This window comes from Volvox carteri, assembly GCF_000143455.1.
Source record: "Volvox carteri f. nagariensis unplaced genomic scaffold VOLCAscaffold_13, whole genome shotgun sequence".
Classification (NCBI taxonomy): domain Eukaryota; kingdom Viridiplantae; phylum Chlorophyta; class Chlorophyceae; order Chlamydomonadales; family Volvocaceae; genus Volvox; species Volvox carteri.
In genome coordinates, this window is record NW_003307556.1 from 1,525,382 (window position 1) to 1,550,442 (window position 25,061).

Genomic DNA, 25,061 nt, shown 5'->3' on the forward strand with positions numbered 1-25,061 from the left:
TCTGCAACTCCGAGTTTTCGCAGCTGTGGTGTCCTGACGGCCGCTACAGCGAGTACGGCATGCTGTTCTTCATGCCGCAGATGACCTCCATCACCATGCTCTTCCAGTACCAGGCAAGTGCCCCAGGTTGAGCTCCCAAGCCCCTCCTTCCTTCTCCTCGCCCAGGCGAGCCCTAATGGTGGGAAGAAGGGAGGGAGGAGGGGGCCGTACCCAGCAGATTTTTTTCGCATGTGGTGGTGGCAGTGTGTGGCGTTAGGTTTAAAAATGCCTCTTGTATTCCCAACCGAGATTTCTGAGTTGGAACCAACTGCCAACATTGAGAGCAGTGGCCGGTAAGTCCCCAGTTCGATTCCCCTCGCCCGCGCGCATACATGGGTCTCCTACCTTCCGCTGCCCGCAGCTCCCTAACGGCGCCTCCTTCATCTACAACATCGGCGCGCTGGTCTGTTTGTTCGCCCTGGGTAAGGTCGTTGGGGCTCGTGGCGAAAAGACACACGCAGGCACGCACGGCATGGGGCAGTGACCGGAAGGGGGACGCCCCTTCCCCCCTTCCCTCTTCTTCCCCACCCCTTCCGCATTACGCACATGGCTCCTCCACACATACCCTTCCCCCTTCCCCCTTCCCCACCGCACGACCCCCTCTCCCGCAGGCTGGTTGTTTATGTCGGTCACCTTCGGCATCGGCGCCGTGACGGGTCTCTTCGTGCCGTCTCTGCTTGTCGGCGGTGCGGGGGGGCGGCTGGTAGGCCGCCTGGTTCGCACCATCATGTTGCATCTGGGCTATCAAAAGGATGACGGCACCGGCGTCATCAACATTTGTAAGTGGAATGCGGTACTTAGAGAACATTATATCGGCATTATATCAGCTGGGATCTGGGTTCCCAGCGTCTAGTGCTGTCAGAAATAGTAATAGCAGAAGCAAAATCGCACGGGCTATCAACGGAGGTGAGGCACAGGGCCATGGGGCCTCGTGGGCGAGGAGGCGCGGTGACTTCGGCGGGGGTTATAAATGTTGGTTAAAAATGTGTATCGATACGGAGAATACGGCATGGGCTCCCATGTGGGTGTACGACACAGGTCTCGGCGCGTATGCCATCGTTGGAGCCGGCAGCGTGCTGGGCGGTGTGAGTCGCATGTTGCTGTGTAACACCGTCTTGGTGATGGAGACTGCGGCTGCCACCTCGCTCATCATGCCGCTCATCGTCGCCACCTTCATTGCAAAGGTGCGTACAGCGCGAAGGCCGGTGGCGGGCGAGCTACAGCAGCTGCACTGGGATCCATCGTCTCCATGTCGCTCCCCCGACCCCCCCTTTCCTCGTTCCCCCTTCACTCGTTCGTGGTCCGTCTTTCCCCCACCCCCTTTCCCCCGCTTTCCTCGCTCAGGCCGTTGCCGACCTGCTCACCCCCGTCGGCATATTCGACCTCGCCATCCAGCGCGCCGGCTACCCCTACCTGGAGTCGGAGCTAACCAACCTAACCGACACCAAACTGCAACACGCGCTGACGGCGGGCGACGTGATGAGCCGCCAGATTGCCGCACTGCCTGCCGTACTCCCCGTACGGCACCTAGTGGAGCAACTGAGGCGGCGAGTGGCTCCCCATCGGGAGGGGGAGGAGGGGGCCAGGGCTCATAGATGCACAAGTCAAGGAAGTAGAACACTGACGACTTCCCCTCCTTTTGCAAGAGAGGGGCAGGGTTACCAGCCACCGTACTGACTTAGCCCATGAGCTGTCGAGTCCTATTCTGAGAGTTATAGAGGATTTTCTCCATGTTCCATAGGTCTCGTCCCACAGCCAATGACTCTGCGCATCCGCATTTCCCCTCCTTTGTTGGAGCAGCCTACCCCTCCGCGGTTGGAGTCCTCTTCTGGGACCTTACCGGCAGGCATAATCTCACACATCCCCGGCCGCCCCCCCGGCCCGCCCTCCATCTCCCCTTTAGGTATCCCAACTTCTCGACCTTCCCGCTGACCGAGCCCCTGCCAGCTACCAGTGCTGCTACTGGTACTGGTACTGCTACTGCTACGACTGCTGCTACTGGATCTGGTGCTGGAAGGCCCCAGCCGGATCCAGCCGTAACGCCCGCTCCAGGGGCACCTGGCCCTCCCAACCCAGTTCACCACTGCCGGGGCGGGCTCCCGGACGACGACACCGCACACCGCACCGCCGAGAATGCATCAGTGACCGACACAAACACAAACACAGGTGGCTCTCCACGCGAACTCCCCAGGTCGTTTCCCCGCTTCCCGTTCCGGGGGAGGAGCAGCCCTCAGGGCGCCGCGACACCGCCCGCCAGCGGCGACCCGGTTGGTCCCTGCAGAGCAGCCACCTCGCCGTCGTCTCCGCTATCCGGGGGTTCGATCCCATTCGGGTTGGCGCCTGGGAATCCGTCCACACGCTCCAGGAAAAGACCGGTGGCGGAATTCCGATCACTTGCCGCCACATCCTCCGTACAGCCTACATGCACCGCTGCCGCCGCAGCCGCCACAGCCGCCGTAGCTGATGCAGGCCGCCAGGTCGGGCCTACGGACACCTCGACGACGACGACGACGACGACGCCGGCGGCTTCCGTGGCACCGTCACCGTCGCCCCAGCCGGGTGTGTTGTGGTGTCCCTCCATCTTGCCGCGCTACCTGCAGCCGCCCAGCAGGATGACCTTTCTGTCGGCCTTCGCCGGGGGAGTGGTGGCCGCGGCCGCGGCCATGCCTGGAGCGCTTTCTTCGGAGGTTCTCCGGGTCATGGGCGGCGGCGGAAACAAGTCGCCGGGGTTAGGGTGGAATAGCGGTGGACGGTCGGGGGGCGGTTTGAAGACGGGTGGCGCGGGTGCTCCTTGCCGGCGGACAGCGTCGGCGCCGTCGCCGCTGGCATTGCCGCCGCTGGCGGCGTCGAGGGCGGAGCACACGGGAAATACGGCAGGGATGGCGTCGGCGTGCAGTGGCGAAGGTGACGTTGCCACCAGCAACGTGAACAGCGGCGGCCATGCCGCCGTCACCGCCGCCTCAGTCGTTGAACTGCAGCCGTCGGCTTCACCAGCCGACCAAATGCCGGCGGAGCTCGGCGGCGGGGGCGGCGGCGGCGTCATGATCGGTATCATTAGCCGCAGCGTCTTGTTGAAGCTTCTAGAGATGCAGTTAGAGCTGAACACCAGGACGTGGCGGGCGCTGTCCAGCACCTCGGCTAATGGCGGTAGCAAGGGCGCCGGCAGCTGCAGCGGCCCCGCGGGCGGCCCCTCCTGGCTGACTGGCCGCCGCGCCGCCATGAGCAGGGAGCGAGCCGAGCGCCTGATGGATGCTCTGGACAATTACCCTGCCAAGGCCCCTAGTGACCGAGCCGGCGAGGAGGCGCTGTTCGCGCGGTTGGGTCCGGGAGACATGGCCACGTACTTGGACCTGCGGCATTACATGCAGGTAAGGTGGTGGTCAGGTGGCCAGATGGTCAGTTTGGTGGTCCCATCCTCCCTGCCTGCTGCTGCTGGCCCCCTTACAACCCACCCAACCCCCCACGTCCTTATCAACCATCCCGCTTGCAGCGTGTACCGTACATCGTTCCCGCCACTGCCTCCCTGGCGCGTACCTACCAGCTGTTCCGCGGTCTTGGTCTGCACCACATCTTCGTGACGGCGCCCAACATCCCCATCATCGGCCTTGTCACCCGCACCGACGTCACAACCGCCAACGCCTACAAGGCGGCATACGACCTGGCGAAGAGGGAGCAGGCGCAGCTGCAAGCAACGCTGGCGCGGACGACGGAGCCGGGGGAGGGGCGGCCTGGCGGCGGCGGCGGCGGCGGCGGCGCAGGCGATCACGCCGACGGCGGCGACGAGCGGGGCTGCGGCGGCAGAATCACACCGTCCACCGCGGTGGATCAGCAGCCGGGGGCCCCTTCGACCGCGAACCAGATCCCCTACTGGGCCTCTTTAGAGGATGGATTGGGGGCTGGGGCTGTTGAGCGCCGGCCACCGGCTGGGGGCCTACCGCTCACGCAGCAGCTGCAGCAGTCGAAGGAGCCGCAGCGGTCGCAGTGGCGGCGGAGGAGCTTGGGCGGATCCCGCGAGGATGGGATCACCTCACTGGCTCCGTACATTGATGAGCGGAATATCGCCGGGGCCATGGCCGCCGGCGGTCGAGCAGGTCATCTGTACGGCAGCAGCGGCGATGTGCCGCTGCCGTCGGGTCCCCGTCAGGAGTCGCAGCTGGGTCCAGTTCGGGCACTGTCGCCCGAGACAGGCGGCAGCATTGGCGTGGCCACCCTCTCCCGCGATCTGCGCCTCTCCAGCGACGGCAGGGATTCAGCGGTTGCGGCGGCGCCTGCGCTGACGGCACCACTCGACCAGCAGCGGCAGCAGCGGCGTTACAGTGAACGCAGCTGCCTCCACCAGGGCGTCAGCCTTGGCAGCACTGGTAGCGGTCGCGCTGCCGCAGAGGCGCCGTCGCCAGGCAGCGCAGATGGGCAGCAACACGCCTCGGAAGGAGAGACCTCCCAACCTGCAGCGTCACTGGCGGCCGATGGCCACGGCGGCGACGGCCCGAAGGGCAGCCGGCGGGACCCGGCGGCCCACGGCCGGGGGCCCGATGGCGGCGCGGGGATGGCCAGCGGTGCGGCCGCCCTTGTTGCCGTGGGTGAAAGCCAGGGAGGCCGTAGACCCCTATTCCCCAGGGTACTTACCGAAGCAGATGCAGGCGAGGTCCTACCGGGTACCGGAGGCAGAAGCAGTTCGCCAGCAGGCCAGCAGAGGCTAAGGCGGCGGTTCCGTAGTGGACAGAGGGAGAGCTCCGGGGACATGGATGCGGGGGCAGCGACGGTGGGCACGCCGTGCGACACGACACTGGCGCCAGTGTACGGACAGCCCTGGCCTGTGGCGGCGCCCTTCACCGCACTGGTGTACGGCGCAAGCGGCGTAGGCGGCGTTTCACGCAGGGCGACGACGCCGGCGGCGTGCGGTGCGACGGGCGCCGCAGCGGCTGCAGCAGCGGCTGCAGCAGCAGCACCAGAGGCTGCTGGCCTAACTCGCCGCCCCATGTCGGGTACCATTAGCAGGGGGTTGGCGGGCCGCATCGTCAACCGACTTGTTGGCAATGGGTCTGTAAGGACCGACATGGCCTCGGGGGATGTAGAGTCTCCCCGCCAGCCCACTGTCTCTGTACAGCAGGCCGCTTTCGTACCTCACGGCGGCGCCCCGCCAGGTCAGCTCACCCGTACCTCGGTGTCCATGGCATTGGGGCGGTCGTCCGGTGTGGTGAGCACGGCGCGCCACAGCGAGCGGGGTTTGATGGAACAAAGCCCGCCGCCGCTGCAAGACGTCGGAGCTGCTGCGCCGGCGAACATAGACGAAGAGCAGCTGCAGTCGCAGCTGCTGCTGAACCAGCCGCTGCTGCTGCAAATGTCCGGGGAAGACCCCGCCGGCGATGACCCGTCGGAGTGGCCGGCAGTGGCGGCGCCGGCGCCACCGGTGGAAGCGCTGCTGGCTGCCACGTTTCTGCCTTCGCCGCCGCCACCGCAGCTGCAGCAACACCTGCCGCCGTCAACCCAGCCGGAACAGCAGCCGCTGCCATCGCCACAGCTGCCACCGCCGTCACTCCCCAGCTGACACGGTAATCAATACATGGGCGTGCTGTATTGTTGCCGCCGCCGCCCCCAGCGTGGGGCCTCCTCCGCAGGGCCCCTGGCGGTGTTAGCCCGTGTCGAAGGGCCTTCGGGTGGGATCGGCAAGCAGCGACCTGAAGGAAAACGTGGTTTTGCGTGGGGGGGTACAATGGTGGCGGAGGGGCCTTTGGACATCGCGGTTTAGGACGCCTGGCTGTTAAGCGCAGGTGTACAGCTAGTCGGCAATCACCGGCCTCAATGCGGGTGGCTGATGATGCCGATGGAAATGCCAAAGGTGGGGCAGCGAGTGGCCATACGGATGGTCGGCAATGGCGTAGACAGGCGACGCGGCGGGCGTTGTTGTCCGTTGTGTTGTAGGCAGGAGATATGGTGCTGGGTCGGGTCATAGAAAGCTAAGTTCTGATGCTGCAGGAACTAATAGGTTGAAATAGGATTGTGGCAGAAGCCGAAGTGCCTTTATGGATGTACGCGAGGGATGACGTTTTTTCCTAGTTGGGTAACTCCATGTCTTCTGTTAACTTCCCGGGAACCGTGGCGGCTGGGAAGCCGCCAAGCCGGTGCGAGCAACCCGGGGCCGCTACTGTAGGAACCAGCCGTGAAGGTTGCTTGCTTGGCAAACCAACAATCGAGATACTTGATGATAGGCTTTAATGAAGCCATTATTTCGTTGTTCTTTTCGTGATTTCTTTTTCGCGGGTGGTAGGGGCCGTGGGCCTGTGGCGCGATGCCCTGCATACTCTTGGGACGTCGTGAGCTACATGTGCACGGTGTGTTTTTTTGCACCTCGTGAGGAGTTGCATTGCTATTACCCGCCGAAGGTGTAACCTAGGGGTCCATACGAGCCGGAGGCCCAAGGCCAAGTCTTGGGCTGCCCAAAGTGGTTAAAACACGCAAAAGGTAAATTTTATCCGAACACTCAACATGAGAGAAGAAAAAAACGTTATGTCGAACTCATTCGACTACATAGACTGGTAGGCCGTAGCAGTGCGCCTGCGATTTCTAACCCGGATTGTATAAATATTGAGAGGATGTTTTGTGGAGTGTGCGGGGCGCACGCGGCGGGAGGTGCCCGGGAGTTGCTCCGCAGGTGTGTGTTTTGCCACCACAGCAGCACGTAAAATTCAGGGGGTTTGGGAGCTGCGAAGCGGAGAAAGCTGCAATTGTAAGCATGACGGGCATTAAGTATGTACGGGCATTGTGCAGGTGCGTGAGGAGCTTTGTCCAGGGTATGGAGTTGGGAAACATATAATGCATCGCTTTTTGGGGGTTTGGAACACTCCGGATGCGGCCCGGACGTTGATGTGTTGGTTTCCAGTTGGTTTCCAGTTCATCTCACAACAGAATGCAGAGCAAAATAGTTTGATACGTTCTGGATATGGCTTACCCTGCTAACATGCGTTCCACCTTCGTTCGAGTTGCCGAGTAGCAGTTCGGGAGGGGGAAAGCAGAGGTTTTTCTTGTATATTTATTGTCATTCAGGGTACGTGGAAGACGAGGAAAAGTTCGAGGAAAAGCCGCTCTTGAAGTTAAAACTCTACGAAGGAAGAATCCAGCCGTAAAAAGCCTCCACCATGTCGTACTGGGCGATATCTTTGCACGGAATGCCCTCGGCCGAGGTACAACCAAACAATGCACTGCTCCCGAGAAGAAAAAAAGCGACGACAAAACAGTGCAAAAAACTCAAGATATATATTATATAGGTATACTACACCCATCAACAAGAAATAGCTCGCAGCGCAACACCACGCCTCTCAGGTCAAGCTCACACCAACAAAACCGCGGCAGCAGATAAAAAACCTTGAAGCCATGCCACAAGCCACGAAGACCTAACTCATCTCAGCCTGCTATGGAAAAACGTGCGCGAGCACTCGCTCAAGCAACAAAAGAAATAACGACAGACAGACAGACAGACAGGAAAACCCCACAACCAAATACCTCTCTTTTCAAACCATCCCGTACCACATTCATTCAACACAAACCCGTATACCATCTGCGCGCACGCCCACGAGCATGCACCACGATACCAGTTTGCTCACAACGCTCCAGTCAAGAGTATGCGCTCCGAAACCCCGAACGAGCCGCTACAGCGTGAGCTCCTCTTTGGAGACCAGAATGCCGTCCCCGTCCGCATACACCCAGTCCCCGGGTGAGACGGTGACGCCACCGAAACTGACAGGCACGTCGCGCTGGCCGGGGTCGCGCTTGGATGACTTGAGCGGGTGCGTGCCCAGTGCCTTGACGCCCAGCGGCATCTTGGCAATGTCCGCCGAGTCCCGGATGCAGCCGTTGACTAAAATGCCCGACCAGCCGTTCTTGACACCGTTCTCAGCCAGCATGTCGCCCAGCAGAGCACATCTGTGGGCCCGTAGGTAGGAAGAGGGAGGCCGGCGGTAGCAGCAGCGGTGGAGGTGTGAGTGGGATGGCATTTGGGCTGGGGTGACAGTTGACAGAGATTCGGAGAGGGAGGGAAAGCTGGCACGATGCCCCCTTTCCCTGTACGCACCGCAGCGAACCGCCCCCGTCCACCACAAGCACTCTCCCGTTGCCCGGCTCTTCCAGCGCCTAGGACACGAAAAGGGAAGACAGGCAGGCAGGCAGGCAGGCAGGCAAGCAAGCACCATGTTCAGATGCGGGGTGTTCATCAAGACGGCGACCCAGGCAGCGAGGAGGATGTTGCTGTGTGATAAGCCGATTGGCTGGTGCTGGTGGATGGGAAAAGAGCCAACGCAGGGACAGGGCCTAAACTAGCCGGGCTGCAACTCCCATGCATTCTTCCCCGCTGGGCCATGAATACAGAGCACAAGTCTAGGTTCTTTAGACCACCTCAATTCGGCCCAGCCCAGCCCAGCCAAGTTCCTTGCCGACAGCTTGGATCCCCTGTCCTGCCCCTTCTCTCACACAACGGACAGGAGCAGGCAGGCCGCGCCCAAGGAAGGGGAGAACGGCTTGACTTAAAATAGAAGGGGGCTGAACAGGGAGGGAGGACCCCGCAATAATGAGCCTCGTACCTTGCGAACCAGAGGGTTGTTCTCATAGCACTTGACGGTGGATGCCTGGCCACTGAAGCGCAGCTTGCCGCCGAAGTCCCTGAGTGGAATGGAAAAAAGCAAGAGAGAGGGTGCACAGGTAAGGGGTTATCGGCAGGTGAAAAAGAGGAGTAAAATGCAGGGTTTGGGGACATCGCTGAGCTGAGGAGCAGCAGCATCAGGCAAGAAAAGTCAAGCCCTAGGCGTTGAACTTTTGTATACATTGCTTTTTTGGCCTTAGTACCTGAAAAGGTTGGGCGTAACGACTTGCACCGAGCGCGTGCACACAGTATCGACAGGGTCAGGCATGTATTTATCCGTCAGGTCCGCAGTTCCCTTCCTGTCTACATCAGGAGGCGGCGTAGCGCCTGAGGACATGGCCCTAGCTGCGGTGGACGAAAGGCCCGGAGTGCACTTCAGAAGGAAGGTGTTGCACAAAGCAAAACGTTGAGCAGCCGGAAGCAACATTTTGTTCCAAATGTGTATTTATTATTACAGGATTAGTTCTCTTAGAGTATAAAACCCATCACCCTGCCGTGCTGAACCTAACGGACATCGGATGGGCGGGATTACCGCATGGCGGCAATCACGTCAGCTGCAGAGAACGGACAAGCCGTCACGGTCACCTAACATCATTTCTTGACTTTTCACTTATATCTACTGCAATATCGGGGGATGGGAGTTGCTCCTATATCAAATTGATCTTTTTCATTCTGAGGGGGAAGACAAGACAGTGACGTGCATTGTTTTAGGAAGGATTCAACTGAGCAACTAGATAGCTACTGTGTAATGCAGGCCTGAGAGCGTAGCCGGGTTGGAGATGGACTACTCGGCACTCTTGGAACTCTTGCTGAACTTGGAAGACGCGAGCTCTGTGGACAGCGATGAGGTCCTTTTGTACCTGCAGCAGTATAAAGATGGATTTCTCCATCTTTTGGACCTCAAGGTTAGAGCAGTAATGTTCCGTTTGGCGCGCAGCCGTGTGGCGGCGCAAAACCGGCGCACGCCGGACGTGGCGGAAGTGGCACCGTGCAAGGCGGCGCATGAAATCTGCACCTGGCTCCGCAGGGACCGTCAACGGAGTCGCGTAGGCAAGTGCAGCAGCGGAAGGTCACGACAGCGAAGTACGGCGTGCAGGAGCTTGACCCAGTTCCGGATGTGCAACAGGTGAGTCTCAATGCGCAATGCACTGTAAAGCATGTGGCAGCCCCTGATCGTCGCCAATTGGGAGGATGGGCGCTTGTTGGGGGGAGGGGGAACAGCGCAAAAGCGTGGGCCTTTCACTGCACGCGAAGGTGTCATGTCTCATGTTAAGGCCTGGGATCCAGGGTACTCTTCCCCACCATGCAGCCGTTCCTTTGTTTGCGACGCCCTCACGGCCAGGGAAGTCAACGCGTTTCCCCCAATCTGGGAGAGCCTCCTTGTTCCCGGGATTCGTGTGCTCTCATTGTATCCCCCAGTCATGGGCCTAAGCCACCGGTGCCGTAAGACGTACGTTATGGGTGACTCGGCATCGACAAATGGGACCTGCGGAAGCATACTTGACATCTGGGAAACCACAATCCAGCTGCTCCCACCACTGCTGCCGCAGCTGCCACTTCCGCAGCCACGACAGATATCTCTTTAGTCCCCACTAGAAGCAGAGCATGGCAGCCAGCTCTGTCAAGCAACTTAATGTCGCATTGACGAGAGGTTTCAGTGCGCATGGATGCCTCAGTTTTATGTCTTCCTCAAAAACATACAACCTCTTTCCTTCTCGCACGGTTGGCCTCGTCTTATCTAATTGTCCACTGCCTGCTCCTAACCCCTGCTATGCCAGGCATTGCTCCTTAGCGACGAGCTGCGGCTCGACGAAGTGCTGTGCGTCGAATATCTCACATCGGCTCTTGAGGAGGTGGGGAGAACGGCACGCACACTAGTGAGGGGTGTGGGGCGGGCTGTAAGAAGACGCACATAGTGGGGAAAACCAGTGAGAAGGCCACGGAGAGAAAAAGCACAATGGATGACCGTATAATCGAGGAGTCATAGGTGCAGTTTTTCCATATGCGCAGTTTGATCCACTGTTCAGTGCCGAGGGTATCTTGAACGGCCTCAGCGAGCCCGTAACGGGATACAGCATTTCACCCACTACCTGCGGGGCTGTGCTCCGCGTATTCAGCCTGTGGTTGAACCCTATGTCCTAGGAAACTTCTTTCTTAGTTGTCTTTGTCACCCCAACCCGCTCCTGGAACAGCGCGGTGTCTTTGGCGCCGAGTACGCGGCAGGTCTGTACTTGGAGGAGCGGCAGGTGACGCTGCGTTGCCTCGCGAGGCTGCTGGCAGAGGATGCCAAGCTGCAGCACGCGCAACACCACGCGGGCGGACCCGTGGGTCAGCGCAGGCCCCATGCACAGGTACCGACGCCCGTCTCTGATCTTCCTGATTGGTTGTTGTCCTGCACAAGCTGACGAGCATAGGCCTTGTCAGCAAGCCTTGCCGCATAACGCAGCCGAGGTGTGTGCCTTGGCCCTCTCCTTGCACTGGGGCCTTCCCTAGTAGCTGTAGTGCCCCTAAGGTAGCTAATGTGCTCGCGCGTGTTGCTATGGTTATCAAGCAGCCATTTTAAAGCTGCTCCCTGCCGTGCAGGCCATCGCCTCGTATGTGAGCGAGCTGCTGGGCGAGAAGGACCCCCCCGGCAAGCAGATCTTGGTGGCCCGCTTGGTTACCATCCTTAGGGTGAGAGGACGCTCAAGGGGGTATCTGCTGGGCTGGGTTTGGGCTTAGGATGAAATCAGCGCTTACCTGGGGGGGTACGTGAGGAGCCGGGAGGGAGCAGCTCCTCAGGTGGCAGGTAGAGTGTGACAAGTCGAGGGGTGTCATATGTGCTGCGTTGCTTTGACCTCTACTACAGAGGCCGTGAGAGCGGTTGGGGGTGTAGAAGGGAGTAACTTGCTGTTTGGTCGCAACCGAGGCATCCGACGTGGATTGATCCCTTGATCCCGCTTTCTCTTCCCATGCTGCGAGAACCTAACCCATAGCTTACACACTGAGCGCCTGCGTTCCCAACCTCGGCGCTTCTGGCTCATTTACACCCCTTGCGGCCACAGGACACTTCCTTGGAGCCCCGCCCAGACTCGGCGCTGCCCGTGGTCCGTGATGAGGCCGGCAACCCGGTGGCGCGCACCCTGCTGCTGCAGCGGGAGCGCCGCGAGGCGGCCCGCTGCCTGCTCTACTGCTGCGCTCGGGATCCCCACGTGGCGCCCGCAGTAGCGGTGGAGCTTCTGGAGCTGTTATCGGGGTTGCTCAGCCGGCTGGGTGGAACAGGTAGGGCTGGCTTGAAGGCAGGGGTGAATGGCAGCTGTGTTTGCCCCGCGCGGCGTGGAAAATATAATGGTGTTGGGCGTCACAGCGGGCCTTTTCGCTCCTTGCTTTTGGCAAGTTTTGAGGTCCGCCTGCGCCGATACGTGTGGCTCATGCGCTGTGTGCGGTCCTGTGTGTTTCGCTGAGCATTAACTGAGTTATCTTGGTTTCCTCCTTCAGGCTCTGGGGACCTTTTCCTGGTGGAGGAATGTCAGCTGGTGCTGCTGGCCTGCTGTAGCGTGCTGTTGCCCCACGAGGGGAGAAACTTCCAGCAGGGGGCACTGCAGGAGCTGGCGCAGAGCACGAGGTCCAAGGTGGAGGCGGGTGAGTTGTTGCGGGGACGGTGCAAGGCGGGGTGTGGAGCTTTGTTTGTTTCTTGGAGCGCTGGAAAATGTGAAGTATGGGGAGAATTGGATTGGGCTGGATGGCTAACATTGCAAATAGCTTGCGGTGAGCTGGGAGAGTGAAGGGAGTTTTACGTAAATTTTCTGCAGACAGTGCGTATTATGAAAGGGTTAGCAACGACCTTTTTTGTCGCCTGACCTTGCAAGGTACCACTCCCGCGCCAAACACATACAGCCCACCGTAATTGCGTTGCCTGTTTCCCACATTCCCCTTGTCGCTCTGCCCATCACACTGTCCCTTACACGCACAGCTGAAAACACACGTCGCCCTTTACCCTCCCCTGCCTGACCCAACAGTCGGCCAGGCGGGATACAGCGCAAGTCTGCGGCTGTGCTGGGGCCTGTTAGCCATCTGCTCTCAGGCGGGGCCCCAGGACGGTGTGGTGGGGGTGCGTGACGCGCTGAAGGCGGGCTCCTTCACCTTTCTGCGGCAGGTGTTCCAGCACCCGCACTTCAAGTTGGACGAGCAGACGCACCACCACGTGGTCGCTGGTGTCATACATCACGTGGTGCAGACGCTGCTGCGGACGGACGGGGAGCGGACTTCAAACGCGTAAGATCAGCGCGGTGGGGCGGATGGTGTTGTTGGCGGTTGGGGAGGAAGGGTTGAAGGTGGCTTGCGTCTGCTGGGAGGCTACAGTTTGGGAAAGGGAAAGTTGGTGTGCAGCAGAGGACAGTGAGAGCTCCAGTGCTATGTTCTTACCCCCTCCCCTAAAACATCCGGCTTCTGCCACTCGGGGCGAGACCTGATATATGCAGCTGTCTGGTATTGCGTGTTTTCTTTCCGTCCTCCTGCACCGAAACATCCCCTCCTCTTCTCCCCGCACGTCGTCGCTCCCATCCCCGCCGCAGATTCTATCTGCAGCTTCTGCACCGCTCCGAGGCCGCCATCCGACCCACCACACACGGCGGCCACGCGCAGCTGACCTACGTGCCCTTCCCGGCCGAGGCGCCCGAGTCCCGCTCTGACCACGTGGGCAGCCTGTTGGGGGTGCTGGCGGACTGCTTTGAGGCCTTTCCTGAGCTTTACCTGGCCAATCTGGCGGACCAGGAGGCAGGGCAGCGGCCCGTCAAGGAGTTCTTGGACCGGTCCATCAACAACAACATCATGAGGACGTCGCCGGAGGCAAGTGTGGAGGGATTTCCTTCAAACGACTGGGACAGGCAACTTAAGTTCTCTACTTGTATATGTATGTGTGCGTAGGATTTTCATTTTTGTTGGTTTAAACTTGTTTGGCTTTTCCACTGAGCATCATGTATCATGTGTCCATGAGTTTCCGCGAAACGGATTGGGTTGCGATGTGTGTGCATTGTCCTCCGCTTGCGGCCATTCCGATGTCTCCCCTTTGCCATGTTGCCACCCGAATGTTCGCCCTTCCTCTCCTTTCTGGGATCATGTCGCTGCAGGTCCGCGTGCCGTTCCTGCAGCTCATGGCGGCGTTGGCCACCAGCGAGCGGGGTGTGCATCTGGTCCTCAGGCAGATGGACGCCATGACGCAGGTGCCTGGTAGGTGCTCTCCTCACCTTCTAGTGCCGATGCAGATGTCGAGATGTGGGCCAGGGGTGGGCCCTGGTAGGCGGAATGCGGGGATGGGGACTGCAACCGTGCGGAAGGAGTTACACACAGGTGTTCTCTCCGGCAAAGGCACGGTGTCTGCAGTGCGCAGCAGCGCGACACAGGGGGCTTCGGACGATCCGCGGTCTCCCTCAAGCCCTCCGCGGGCGCCGCAGCCTCGTAATGAAAGCCCTTTGCCCCATCGCTAAAACGTAATGTCATTCCTTCATCGCACTGTATCCCACGGTATCCGCTTCAGGTCCACATCCCCCGATCCATAATCGTAAGTCGTCATGCCTTTTCTGAACCTATCCCCCAATTGCCCCCAATACACTCGCTGTGCCTCAGCCCTGGAGGTCCTGACACTGCGCAAGCTGTTTCACACGGTGCTGAGCTACTGCCTGCGCTTCTTTGCAACAATGTCGGAGATCCAGCGGCAGCAGCAAATGCAAATGCAGGGCGGCATGGGCGCGGCGCTGCAGGTGGGTAGGGCTGAAAATAGTAAGGATGAAAGCTTGTAATTTTTCTTGGATTTTATTTTAAAGCATAGAGAACGGCCGTGGTGAGTCCCGTCGCTTGGAGCCCGTAATAATTACCATTCATTAACGGCACGGGCTTGACTTAAGTGTATTTGAGCCGTATATGGAGGAGCCTTGCTGCCAACTGTTGCCTTGTGAGTAATAGCCTTGTGCATGTACCGGAATCAGCTCGCCAGGAAGCATGGTAGTGTGGTCATGGTTTACGGAGCCTTCTTCCGGCCGGTAAAGCACGTAAACGCCTCTCTAGGTTCCCACCTGGTGTCTATCCAGCTTCCCCTTTCTCCCCTGACTTATTATTATATAATTCCATGGATTTGGCGCATATTCTCCCCATCCCAGGGATCTTCCTTGGCGCAGTATGAGTCCATCATGAACCCGTACGAGGCCGACATCCTGGTGGCCTTCCTCAAGCTGCTCAAGTAGGGCCTGGGCTGGGCTGGGAAGTTGGAGTGGGACAAGATGGGAAAGGATTCACGGAACGAGCCCTAGGGGGTTGGACCTGGAATTTCATGGAGGGGCGCGCGCATCTGATCATTCGGGCGAACAACTGCCGTTTCTTGGGACGGTGATTTTGGGCTGAAGCGGGTTTTGCAATGCCCTTGACGCTTAATGCCGGCATTGTTACGGCATGGTGCGCTCACATAACCCCCACACACATACATACGCATAGGTCCTGCTCCTGAAACCAATCGGCTTTTTCCTGGATTTTCCTTTTCAACCCCAGCCCTTTCATTGGCAGGGCACCTTTTCGGGCCGCCATGGCAATCCCAGGGGAAATCGCTCTGTACCTGAAGGCGCGAAGCACGTACTACAATACGTATTGTGTTCGCGAGCTCGCAGTGCTTTGCCACACCCATACACATTCATCTTCCGCCACCCCTGCGGTTCTATTGTACTTACCAGTTATTCGCGCCCCATGTCATGCAGGCGCGTGCTGGCGTTCGGTCGGCCAGCAGAGGTCCTTGCCTTCTGGTCCTCTACCTCTGCGGAGCTGGCGCCCTCGTTGAACGGCTACCCGCTGCAGGTCAGGAGCCATGATGCCTGACCCCCTTAGACAATTTGAACCCAAGGAGCGTGTTTGCCAACTGGTTGGTCCGGTTGATAGTCCAAAGCAAAACCTGATTCTGGGCTTGCTGGTGCGGTTTTTATGTCATTATTACCAATTTCCTTGTGCCCATCTTCTTGGCTGCCCCGCGCTCCCGTCGCGTGCTGTTTCCGTTCTCCTCCACCTCCACAGGAACCTCTTTTCCAGCTCATGTGCTACCCCGTCCAAAACAATGTCAAGGTGAGACGGTTGCGAGTTATGATGGAATGCGAGTTGCTGGCTCAATCCGTTGCCGCATGCATGCACATCCATCCATCCAGTATACACTTGGCCCACAATCCACAAATTGACTAGTCCTCTGTGTCATCTCCTTCCCCAACATCTACAGCCTCTTGTCCTGTTGTCTGTCTGCCCCCGCGCGCATATGCGTGGTTGCATCCCTACCCATGGCATACCATCGTTTTTGTCCCACTCCGTGCGCATGTGGTCTAATCCCCCCACCTTCGTGCCAATATCCTCTGATGAACCTACATCACCTACATCACCACCTTCATGATCCTTTCCCCTTTCGCGGTGTTACCGTTGTTCAACAACTCGCCTCCTTTCGTCGCCCTCTCCCGCCCCGCTAGGCCGCCTTGGATGAGGTGCTCGGTGCGCTGGCCGCTGCCATGCCCGACATGGCCGCCAGGTTGTTGGCGCGACTGCTGCAGTGCACCATTGTGCGGCCAGCCAGCGCAGTGCTGCCCAGTGAGTAGGCACCCGTGGCATTTGTAGCTGCCCTGCTTACTCGCTGCCTATGGAATTTAAAATTCATCGTAGCCGCTTGGCACACAATCCCTCTGAAATTGGGTGTCGCTTGAGAGGCTCTCGCTTGAGAGGCAGGAAACCAAGTCTGTGCCGGCCGCCACCGGCGCCACACGCCTAAAAAGGGGCTCCTGCAACCGCCGTTATTGCCATTGCTCAAAACTAATTAAACCGGTCGCCACCTCCATATCCCTCCGGGTGGGTGCAGCCGTGCCGCGACTGGACATTGTGCAGCAGCTGAACGAGATTGAAGCTCGACGGGAGGAGTACCCCGAGACGCTTGCGCTTATCCGCCTGCTCAACGCGCTGCTGGGGCCGCTTCTGGCTCAGGGCAGCTCGCAGCAGCCAGGAGGCGGCATAGGCTGTGGCGGCCTGCCGGATGGAGGGGCCGACGTGACCAACTTCACCACGTTTGTGCAGCAGGTGCGGGAGAGAACCGGTGTGCTGCGGTGGAGGGCATACGCCGGCGTGCATCTGTTATGGTACAAGGGGCGTTTGTGCATTGGATTTCCGGGAAACCTTTGCTCTCGTGGTGTGCGGTGGGTGAAATGCGATGTCGGGGGACAACCTCATGGTGCTGGTGCAGTAAAGAGCGCTGAGGTGTCGGAATGCGTGGGGTTGCGTTGCCTGGGGTGAAGGCTGATTCCCAGCCTTGCCTCGTGGACCTTCCGGCCTTTCTAGAGATTTGCATGCCTGGTGCTAACGATGCCCGGTCCTTATCTCCACCTCCCGCAGCACGTGCTGGGCCACCTGTGGAGCCGCGGCTACCGCGTTGCTCGGCAGAAGTGGGAAGTGGCCGCTGCCGCCTTCACGCACTTGGAACATGTGGGTGGTCCGTCGTGAAAGGGAGTGACGATGGGTGTGCGATCATGGAAGGGAATGTGTGCTATGAGGCGACAGGAATGGCAAGCGGGGCAGAGCATGAACACCCCGCGAGCTTTCTGGTGTAAGGGGCCTTGCAGTGCAACTGTTGCAGGCCTTTTGTTTGGATGGATTTATATGGGCTTTGATTTGTAAGTGCCTTTGGCTGGCCGCCGGCAATGTGATGGCCCTTGGTTGGGAGCTCCTCGCGGAGGTGCTTTAAGGCCTATGCTATGGGCATCGCTCTGGGTTACTGGAGTTTGGTGGAGACATGGCCTCCCTTTTCCCCCACTCCTTGGCATCAGCTTCACTCGTTCGTGGTTTGTCTTTCCCCCACTCCTGCCCTCGACAGGTTCTTGACCTGGCGACCTGTGGATCGCTGCCGCCGCCGCAGCCAGCCAGTGAGGCCGTGGCTAACCCCAAGTGCCCCCCGGGCTACCTGATCATGCACGACCTGCTGGGTGAGTGAGGCCCCTCGGTTCTTCAAAGATAGCCAAGCATACGGATTGGCTCCTACCCCAACATGGGCGATTTCTCCCTGGTCCTGAGAGGGCAACGTCCTCTCCAACCCGCTCCTCTACTTCGTTTTCCGTTGACCTTCTCCCCGTTGGAGGATATGGACGCTTCGGGATCCGACTCTTCCGATTACCCCGGGGGGCGAGCTTTTGACAAGGTATCAGCTAGAAGTTTTCGGATTGATGTTTTCACGTATTCCCTAATAGTATTGTAATGAATAAGGAGAATAATCCCTATTACTGGTTTTCTTATAATTGTCATTTATTGATGTAAACTAACTTGACGAAATTTATTAAGGTTAATCCGAGTGCATCCCGGTCCGTCCCCTGGCCTCTCGCAGGTGGTGGCCCCGCCTATGCGGCGCTGCTGCACATCCTGTCCCCCGGCTACACCTCCTTGACGGCGCTGCAAAGCCAGACAGACGAGGTGGGGCCTCGCGAGGCGGCAGTACTGGCGGCCCTCAGGGTCATTAACGCGGCGTTGCGGCTGGACCTGGGCTTTGTGGAGAACCTGTCCCGACTTAACCTGCTCAACAGGTGTGGGCGGGGGTCGAGGAGGGGGTTTTGAGTATAGAAGAAGAGTGCGGAAACGGAGGTTTCTTGAATGGCGAGAGGCTTAAAATCTTGAGGCTTGTCCCTCCTTACCTCCCCACTCCATTTGGGTTGTTGGTGCGCGCAGCTCTCGGCTTTAATTCTCTGACAAATTCCGGCCCTATGTGATCGGTGTTTCTTCATCATACACTCATAATCAAGCGTAATTTCCCTTCTGCGGGTCCTCTATCGTTCTTGTGCGGGAATCACCCCCAGGTATCAGCCGCTGCACCTCAAGCTGCTGTCTGGTGGAGTACGGCAGCTGGCCATTCTGCTGCAATATGTTTGCTATCCGGACAATGCGGACATCCAGGTATGGCACCAGCGTACGGCGGCACCAGCGTATATGTTTCAAGCACCGTTTTCTCCGTGCGAACTGAGATGCTGCTTTTGTACTGCGGACATGAAAAAACTGGGGGAGGTCTGTCGACTGACAACTTTGTGCGTTATGTTGGCCTTGCTGAACGTGTTGTTCAGGTGGAGGCCATTCGCTTGACCATTGAGCTAAGCAGTCGACTGCCCAACCTGGTGGAGGTGCTATCGGACGCGGGTGCAGGGGCTGACGGGGCGGTGGTGGCGGGGGCGTTGCCCTTCGTGCCCGCCTCGGAGTTGGGAGGCACGGTGGGGGCCGCGGCGACGGCAGCTGCGCTGGCGGCCACGGCAGTGGATCTTTCCGACGTGCTTGGATCTCTGCGTCGCGGTTTTGCGCAGGTGTGGGACGCTGTGGCCGAGACCGCTGCACGTTGCGTTGCGTTGGGGTGCATTGCATTGCACTGGGTGCTTTGCACCCTGTTGTTCACGTAGATACCCATCGGTATGAATCGCGGGTCACCTGGGTTCTCACCCCTCATGCCGCATGCCTCAAAAGTTTTACGATGGGACAAGGGCCTCACCTCCCAACTCCTAGCCGGAGCCATTGCTGGAATGTGGAATTGCTCCGGTCTGCTCTTGGCTGCGCATGTCCATCCACCTCTATATTGCTATGCCTGAACCTGTCTTCCTCCCAGGCCATGGCCCAGGGCGCCGCCTGCCCTAACGCGCTGGACAACTTGGACTCGCCTCAAGAGCGTCAACAGGGTGAGACGGATGCGCAGTTCCTGCCCGCGTTAGGTTTGAATTTGTTGGCTGAGTTATGAGTAGACGGCCGACATCTCCAGTTTCCTACCTTCATCTTACCACCCTCGACCGCACCGGCTTACTTTCTCTCACTCTTCTCTTCACCCGTCTGCTGCCCTCGTAGGCCCGTACGGCCTCTCCGCCGACCCGCCCGACCCGCGTGTGGCGCTGGTGCTGCGGTTGATGCTGCAGAACGCGGCGCCGTCGCTGCCGGTCCCGTCCGTCTCGCACTTGCTGCTGGGATACGACATGGAGCACGCAATGAGCGGGCGGCTGGATGAGAGCCTGCTCCTGCCGCGACAGGAGTACAGCTGCCTCACCATTGTGGAACGGATACTGGTGCAGCACCAGCTGAGGTATGTGCCGTGTGCGGGGAGCAGCTGTGATTGCGGCGTTGCACCGCATCATGACAATGGAACGAGGTACTTGTGATGTCACACACTGGCTGGTGTCTACTGCAAGCGAAGATTTAGTCATAAAGTTGTTATACAGGACGAGGAGCAGCGAGCACCTGATGGAAATGGGAACTTGAGATGTAAGGCGATGTGAAGGAGAAATGGACGGGATGTGGACGGCAGCCGCGGCGGCCTTGCTGCTAGGAGCTGTATCGCGCGTGAACGGGTGTACTGGGATTGTACTTTGGCCGGCCCATCCTCATTGCCGGCGAGAGGTTGTGCGAGTCAGGGCGGCCTTTCCGTGCCGGGGCTCACTTCTTTGCCTGCATTCGCATTCCTACCCGCCCGCCTGCCGCACACCCACTGTCCGCAGAATGGCTATTGCCAAGCCCAAGCTGTATAGCCAGTGCATCTGCCTCCTGCACCGTATGGCCTCGGCACCCGTGGGCGGCGTGCCGCTGCTCGAGTACCTCAGCCCCCAGAACAACGTGAGTTTGCCTTATAGCTTGGGGGGAAGGGCAGCTGCTGCTCTATATGCCGAGGCGCCAGTGACCCGCAGGTTGGCCCCTAAGTACCACCATCAATGACCGCGCGCTAGTGACCGCGCGCACTTTCCCGAGTCCCCCCGAGTCCTCCCGAGGGGGCCCCACCGCACCCGCATGCCCGCCCCCCTCGCAGTCGCTTATTCCCAGCCTACGCGGCCTGCTCAACATGGAGCTGCCTGGTACCCGCGGCGGCCCGGACGGCTCCGAGCTCCGACCCCAGGAGTTATCCGCAGCGCTGCACAGCCGATCCTGGTACATGCGCATTACGGTGAGTGGGACGACTGGGCCATTGGCCAGTATCATCCGGCTCGGTTGTCGCCGTGTCGGCCCGGACTGGGCGGTCGGGGGGAATGTCTGCAATAATTTCCTCAAGGTCGGGCACCACAATGGCTGCAGCACTTCAAGAAAACGATGCCCATGTTTGTGCTGTTATCCATTCTGGCGGTATGTTTGCCTGTTGTGTTTGCCCCACAGGACAGGGCTTGGGATGTGCTGCCTACACCATGACTGTACCCGTTCCATGCAAAGCAAACTTTCCGACACGTGCTATTATAACATTAGACACTACATCTCCTGTCCACTGTTTCCCAGGGCCTGTTGTTGCTCCGGTTGAAGCACGACGATAACTCCCGTCAATTGCTGGGGGAGCTGCTGGCGGCCCCGGGTGAGCCCGCGATCACTGCGGAGCCGTCAGGGCTGGGCGGACCCGCCTCCGCCTCCGCTGCCTCAATGGCGGCAGCGGCTGCGGGCGGCGGTTCCGTGGCCGGCACCAGCACGCTGCTAGACACGATGCGTGTGGCTTCTTCGCTGGCGTTCCCGGAGCCGCAGCTTTCAGACCTGAGCCAGGAGCAGCGCCGGATGCTGCAGGTGCGACCGAGCGCGGCGCAGGGCTGAAGTAGCCGCGGCCAACTTGGTGACCTTGCCTTGGTGCCTTTTTGCCCGACCCTGTCCCCAACTGCAGGTCTGCTGGAACTGGACTTCCTGGCATATGCCAGGTATTCCCTTCCAAATTGCCAAATTTGTATTGTCCTGTCCCTCCTGCTGACCCCTTTACCGCTTCAGCCGGCATTTGTTATCTTCTGGCCGGCCCCCTTCCACTCAACCCGTGAAATACGCCGTCGCCTGCTATCTGCCGCCTGCTATCTGCCGCCTGCTATCTGCCTCGGTATTTGCCGAGATATTTTGCACGGGTGTTTTTTTTCTTATTTACTTATTTAATAACCTCTCGTTTTCTGTGTGCTTCCCTCCTCTGTTATCGTTCTCGCACCAGGACCTGAGTGCAGGCGAGGCGGGGCTGGAGCAGCTCCTAACCAACCCGTCGCTGATGCAGGGGGCGGGCGTGGCCATGACCTCAGACACGGGCGACATCATCTTCAACATTTCCGCGCTGTTTGCACTGCTGCGCCAGCGGCTGGACGCCTTTGCGGCGCGCGCGGGGGGCGCAGTAGGCGGCGCGGCGGATGCGGCAGCGGACGCCTGTCGCGCTGCGCTGCGCTACGCGCAGCGCCACAACGCCTATGTGCTGCTGGCGGGTGCGCAGGCGGCCACGGTAGAAGCGTGGCAGCAGCTGGTCCAGGTGAGCAGCTGGTCCACGTGGCCACCGGGGCTAGGCGTGGGTGCCAGGGAGTAAGTGCTGCCACACCTGGCCTGTAGTTTCATTGTGCGTTCACCATTGGGTTGCCCAGGTGTCCCATGTGCGGCTGAATGTTACCGCGAGTGTGACGACGGACTGCCGCCGCCGTGTGTGGCTGCTGGATGCAGGTGGTTTACACGCGCCAGTACGAGCTGCTGAACACGCTATTGCGGGGTTCTGCGGCAGAGGCGCTTTATGACACGTTGACGGCGTCACTGGAGACAGTCCGGGCTCTCATGTCGCGTATGGACGGGGCGGCGGAAAGGGCGGCGGGGCCACTGTGCTCTGCCGCCCGGGTGTTACTGTCCAAGCTGCAGGTGGGTGGATGCAGGAGACAGGGCTATGCCTTATGTCCTGGCAAGGGTTTGTGGGGTTCATAGAACGATGCGGAAGGGGACGAACCCGGGACAAGACCAAAGGGCGTTATCTTGGGGGGCAGGGCTGGCTGGCGGGTAATGCGGAAGGACCAAAGCAGGTTGCAGGTGGGTGAACAGCGCGGCTATATGACCTCCGCGCGCTCTCCGGAGCCCTGACCCACGTCTGGGCCCCTCGCCCGCGCCACCACAGGAACAAGCCATCCTCCACGTTAGCCTGGGCCAGGCCGCCGACCCGCTGGCCTCCGTGCGGGTACCTGCCCGCTGCCAAGCGCTGCTGAGGTTGCTTGTGGACCTCATTCTGCGAGCTCACGCGCGCCGCGCCCCTGCGGTGCGCTTGCAGCTGTACGCCGCCACACTTCAGTACCTGCAGCTCAGCCACGGGTCTAAGCTGGCTACCAGCTGTGCGCCCACGGTGTTGGCGGCGCTGCTCCAGGGATGGGGCGCCTCGGCAGAGGCGGTGGCGGTGGCGGTGATTGACCAGGTGCGTTCAGACGTTGGCTGGTTGTGAGAAAGAGGGTTGAGGTCTGAGAGTACTTGACATGCCAACCTGCACCTCGCATCGCACCCCAGCGGCTTCAGGGTGCACGGCCACGACACGCCCATTCATTCCCTCATGCTTCCCACGTCCACATCGTATGTGGTATGGTTCACCCCTGGCGTGCTCTGCTGCGCATCGCAGTCAGAGGAGCTGATCGAGCGGGCCAACGCAGCTGTCGTCTCAGCCCACGGTGCTGCACTCGTGGAGGCGCTGGCTGCGGATGCGCTCAGCGGCAGCGCACCGCCGCTGGGCCAGGCCGTGGCTCTGCACCTGTTGAGAGCGCTGCTCGCAGTCGACTCGGCAGCCGGCGGAGCGGCGGGTGCTGCTGTGGCTGCAGCCGCGTACCGGCAGGGCGTACCGCAGCAGTTGTTGTCACAGATCGCGGCACTGCCGGCAGCGACGCTGACGGCTGGCGGCAAGCGGGCGCGGCGGACGGTGCACGTGCTGGAGGCAGCGTTGGCGCTGCTGGCTGGGCTGGCAGTGTCGGGGCCACCGATGGCACGCGCGGCGGCCGCGCAGCAGCTGTACTCGCTCAACTGCGTTATGGCACTCAACCGGTGAGGACGTGGTTGAGGATGGGGGCGGCAGCGCGGATGGGTTTACATGGGCCATGTGAGGTGTTGTGCGTGGCTGGTGGGACGTGACGGGGACATGGAGGAGTTTTGCTTGTAGTGGTGGTTGAAGTGGTCAAATATCCTCTTGTCACAGCCTCCGCTCGGCTTACCCCCAGCTTGCGGGTTGACGGAGTGCGCGAATGCCAAGCCCACTGCCAATGCCCTACACTGCTCAAAACCGCTGCAGCGTCCTGTCCCTTTGCTTGTCCAGCCCCAGCGTGGAGAGCGTGTGATAATGTGTTGCCTACGCGGCGCTGTTGCATCGGAATGTTCTATAGCTTCAGTGCAATTTACGAAGTAACGCAACAGTTTGGGCAAGCACGGAGTTAGTTGTCTCTTTAGCTTACAGCATCTTCCTGCTCGTCGACCACTGGTATTTCCAACTGCCAGTTGTCCATCACTCTTTGGTTTTTCCCGCACACTCAAGGCGCGGCCATACGCCATCCGTAGGTGTGCTGCCCTGGACTTGGTCCCCGACGACCCAGCCTCCACGCCCCTGCGTGCCGGCATGGCCTTCCCCTCCGCGGTCATCTCCCCGGACTCGGTTCGCTTCCGCCTCAACGCGCTAACGGCGCCGCTGCTGCGGCTGCTGCTGACAGTGCTTGCGGCGCTGCCTGACAGTGCGGCGGTGCGGGCAGACGCGGCGGCTTTCGCGTCCGGGCACCACCAGCTGCTGTGCCGGCTCATATCGGATGCGGCGGGCGTAGGTGAGACGGCCCGGTTTGTCCTCACCTCTTCTTTAGCGGAATTGGCAGTCAGGCAACGCTTCCAGTTTCTGCTCTCCAGTTTCACACTCCTTCGCTGTCGCCCTTTGACTTCGCGCCTGATATCCCTCTGTTTCGTCCTCGCATTCGGGCACGACTGTGGGAACGCACCCGTCCAGCAATCTTCATTCCATGATGCCCTGCTCTTTGCCGCTGTGTTAAGCCTCAAGAGCTTGGAACCTGCGAAACAAACCATTCCCAGGTCACATCCCTGCCCAATTCTCTGTTGCGTTTCATCGGGGCCTGTCGGCATACCTGCTTTTGCCCTTCCGCCCATGGCTTTTTATCATTAGGTGTTAACAACCGCTTTCTAAAACTGATAGCCACAGCACCGCCACGCCCCATCTGTGTTGCAGGCGCCCGCGGCTGGGCACCTGGAGACACGGAGCTGGAGTTAGCGGACCTAGCCCTAGGTCTGCTGGTGCGGTTGGTGCCATCTCTGCCATCCTTGCAGCCGCTGGTGGCGGAGGGGCTCAAGGCCATGGCTTTCAAGCTCGCGTTTCAGTTCTGCTGCCTTGAGGAGCGGTCCAGTAGCCCTATCATTCAAGCGCTACGTGCCTGGCATTACACGATGCCAGCAGCTGGTGCGTTGGTGGCCAGGCCCGCCAATGGTGTTGGCGGCAATGGCGTCGCCGCCGGCGCCATCGTGCCGGTGACACCGCCGGGTCCTGGGGCGCTGGCGACGACGACAGGCGGTGTCAAAGGGGCAGGGGCGCGTAGTGTGGCCTGTAACCGTGGAGCGCGGGTGCAGTCCGTTCGGTGTAGCCTGGCACGGCTACTGCGCGACATGGCGGCGA

The 25,061-nt window shown here is 60.0% G+C and overlaps 3 protein-coding genes across 3 annotated transcripts in view; 2 read left to right on the forward strand and 1 right to left on the reverse strand.

Annotated features, from left to right (window-relative positions):
* VOLCADRAFT_120738 (uncharacterized protein) overlaps positions 1-5,587 on the forward strand; it is a gene marked incomplete at its 3' end in the record, with an annotated part of 13,606 nt that extends 8,019 nt beyond the window's left edge. Inside the window, exons 13-19 of the mRNA XM_002949137.1 lie at positions 166-178; positions 401-461; positions 651-725; positions 1,078-1,223; positions 1,384-1,557; positions 2,640-3,407; positions 3,530-5,587. Coding sequence (XP_002949183.1) covers positions 166-178; positions 401-461; positions 651-725; positions 1,078-1,223; positions 1,384-1,557; positions 2,640-3,407; positions 3,530-5,587 — 3,295 coding nt within the window. The remainder of the gene's footprint in view (positions 1-165; positions 179-400; positions 462-650; positions 726-1,077; positions 1,224-1,383; positions 1,558-2,639; positions 3,408-3,529) is intronic.
* Positions 5,588-7,087: 1,500 nt separating this feature from the next.
* Positions 7,088-9,134, reverse strand: VOLCADRAFT_120739 (uncharacterized protein). Its single transcript, XM_002949265.1, has 4 exons — positions 8,875-9,134; positions 8,613-8,691; positions 8,108-8,166; positions 7,088-7,959 (listed from the first exon to the last, which is right to left on the reverse strand). The coding sequence occupies exons 1-4, from the start codon at positions 9,096-9,098 to the stop codon at positions 7,686-7,688; spliced, it is 636 nt and encodes a 211-aa protein (XP_002949311.1). The 5' UTR covers positions 9,099-9,134; the 3' UTR covers positions 7,088-7,685.
* Positions 9,135-9,450: 316 nt separating this feature from the next.
* Positions 9,451-23,177, forward strand: VOLCADRAFT_117126 (uncharacterized protein; the record flags this gene model as incomplete). Its single annotated transcript, XM_002949138.1, has 33 exons — positions 9,451-9,576; positions 9,699-9,797; positions 10,450-10,524; positions 10,864-10,917; positions 11,255-11,344; positions 11,716-11,932; positions 12,149-12,292; positions 12,670-12,761; positions 12,807-12,925; positions 13,225-13,504; positions 13,780-13,879; positions 14,276-14,409; positions 14,806-14,885; positions 15,394-15,490; positions 15,704-15,751; positions 16,141-16,258; positions 16,524-16,738; positions 17,051-17,140; positions 17,529-17,637; positions 18,033-18,228; positions 18,499-18,595; positions 18,760-18,993; positions 19,290-19,359; positions 19,523-19,754; positions 20,167-20,281; positions 20,472-20,606; positions 20,930-21,205; positions 21,609-21,782; positions 21,843-21,914; positions 22,100-22,288; positions 22,539-22,598; positions 22,689-22,829; positions 23,028-23,177. Coding segments are annotated over 33 exons (4,428 nt in total), but the record flags the coding sequence as incomplete, so codon positions are not given.
* Between the last annotated feature and the right edge of the window lie 1,884 nt (positions 23,178-25,061).

Coding starts and splice junctions, on each gene's coding strand:
- VOLCADRAFT_120739 (XM_002949265.1), bottom strand. CDS start 9,098: ATGTTGCTTCCGGCTGCTCAACGTTTTGCTTTGTGCAACACCTTCCTT. Junction 8,692..8,874: donor GTTACGCCCAACCTTTTCAG/GTACTAAGGCCA, acceptor CATTCCACTCAG/GGACTTCGGCGGCAAGCTGC. Junction 8,167..8,612: donor ACAACCCTCTGGTTCGCAAG/GTACGAGGCTCA, acceptor TTCGTGTCCTAG/GCGCTGGAAGAGCCGGGCAA.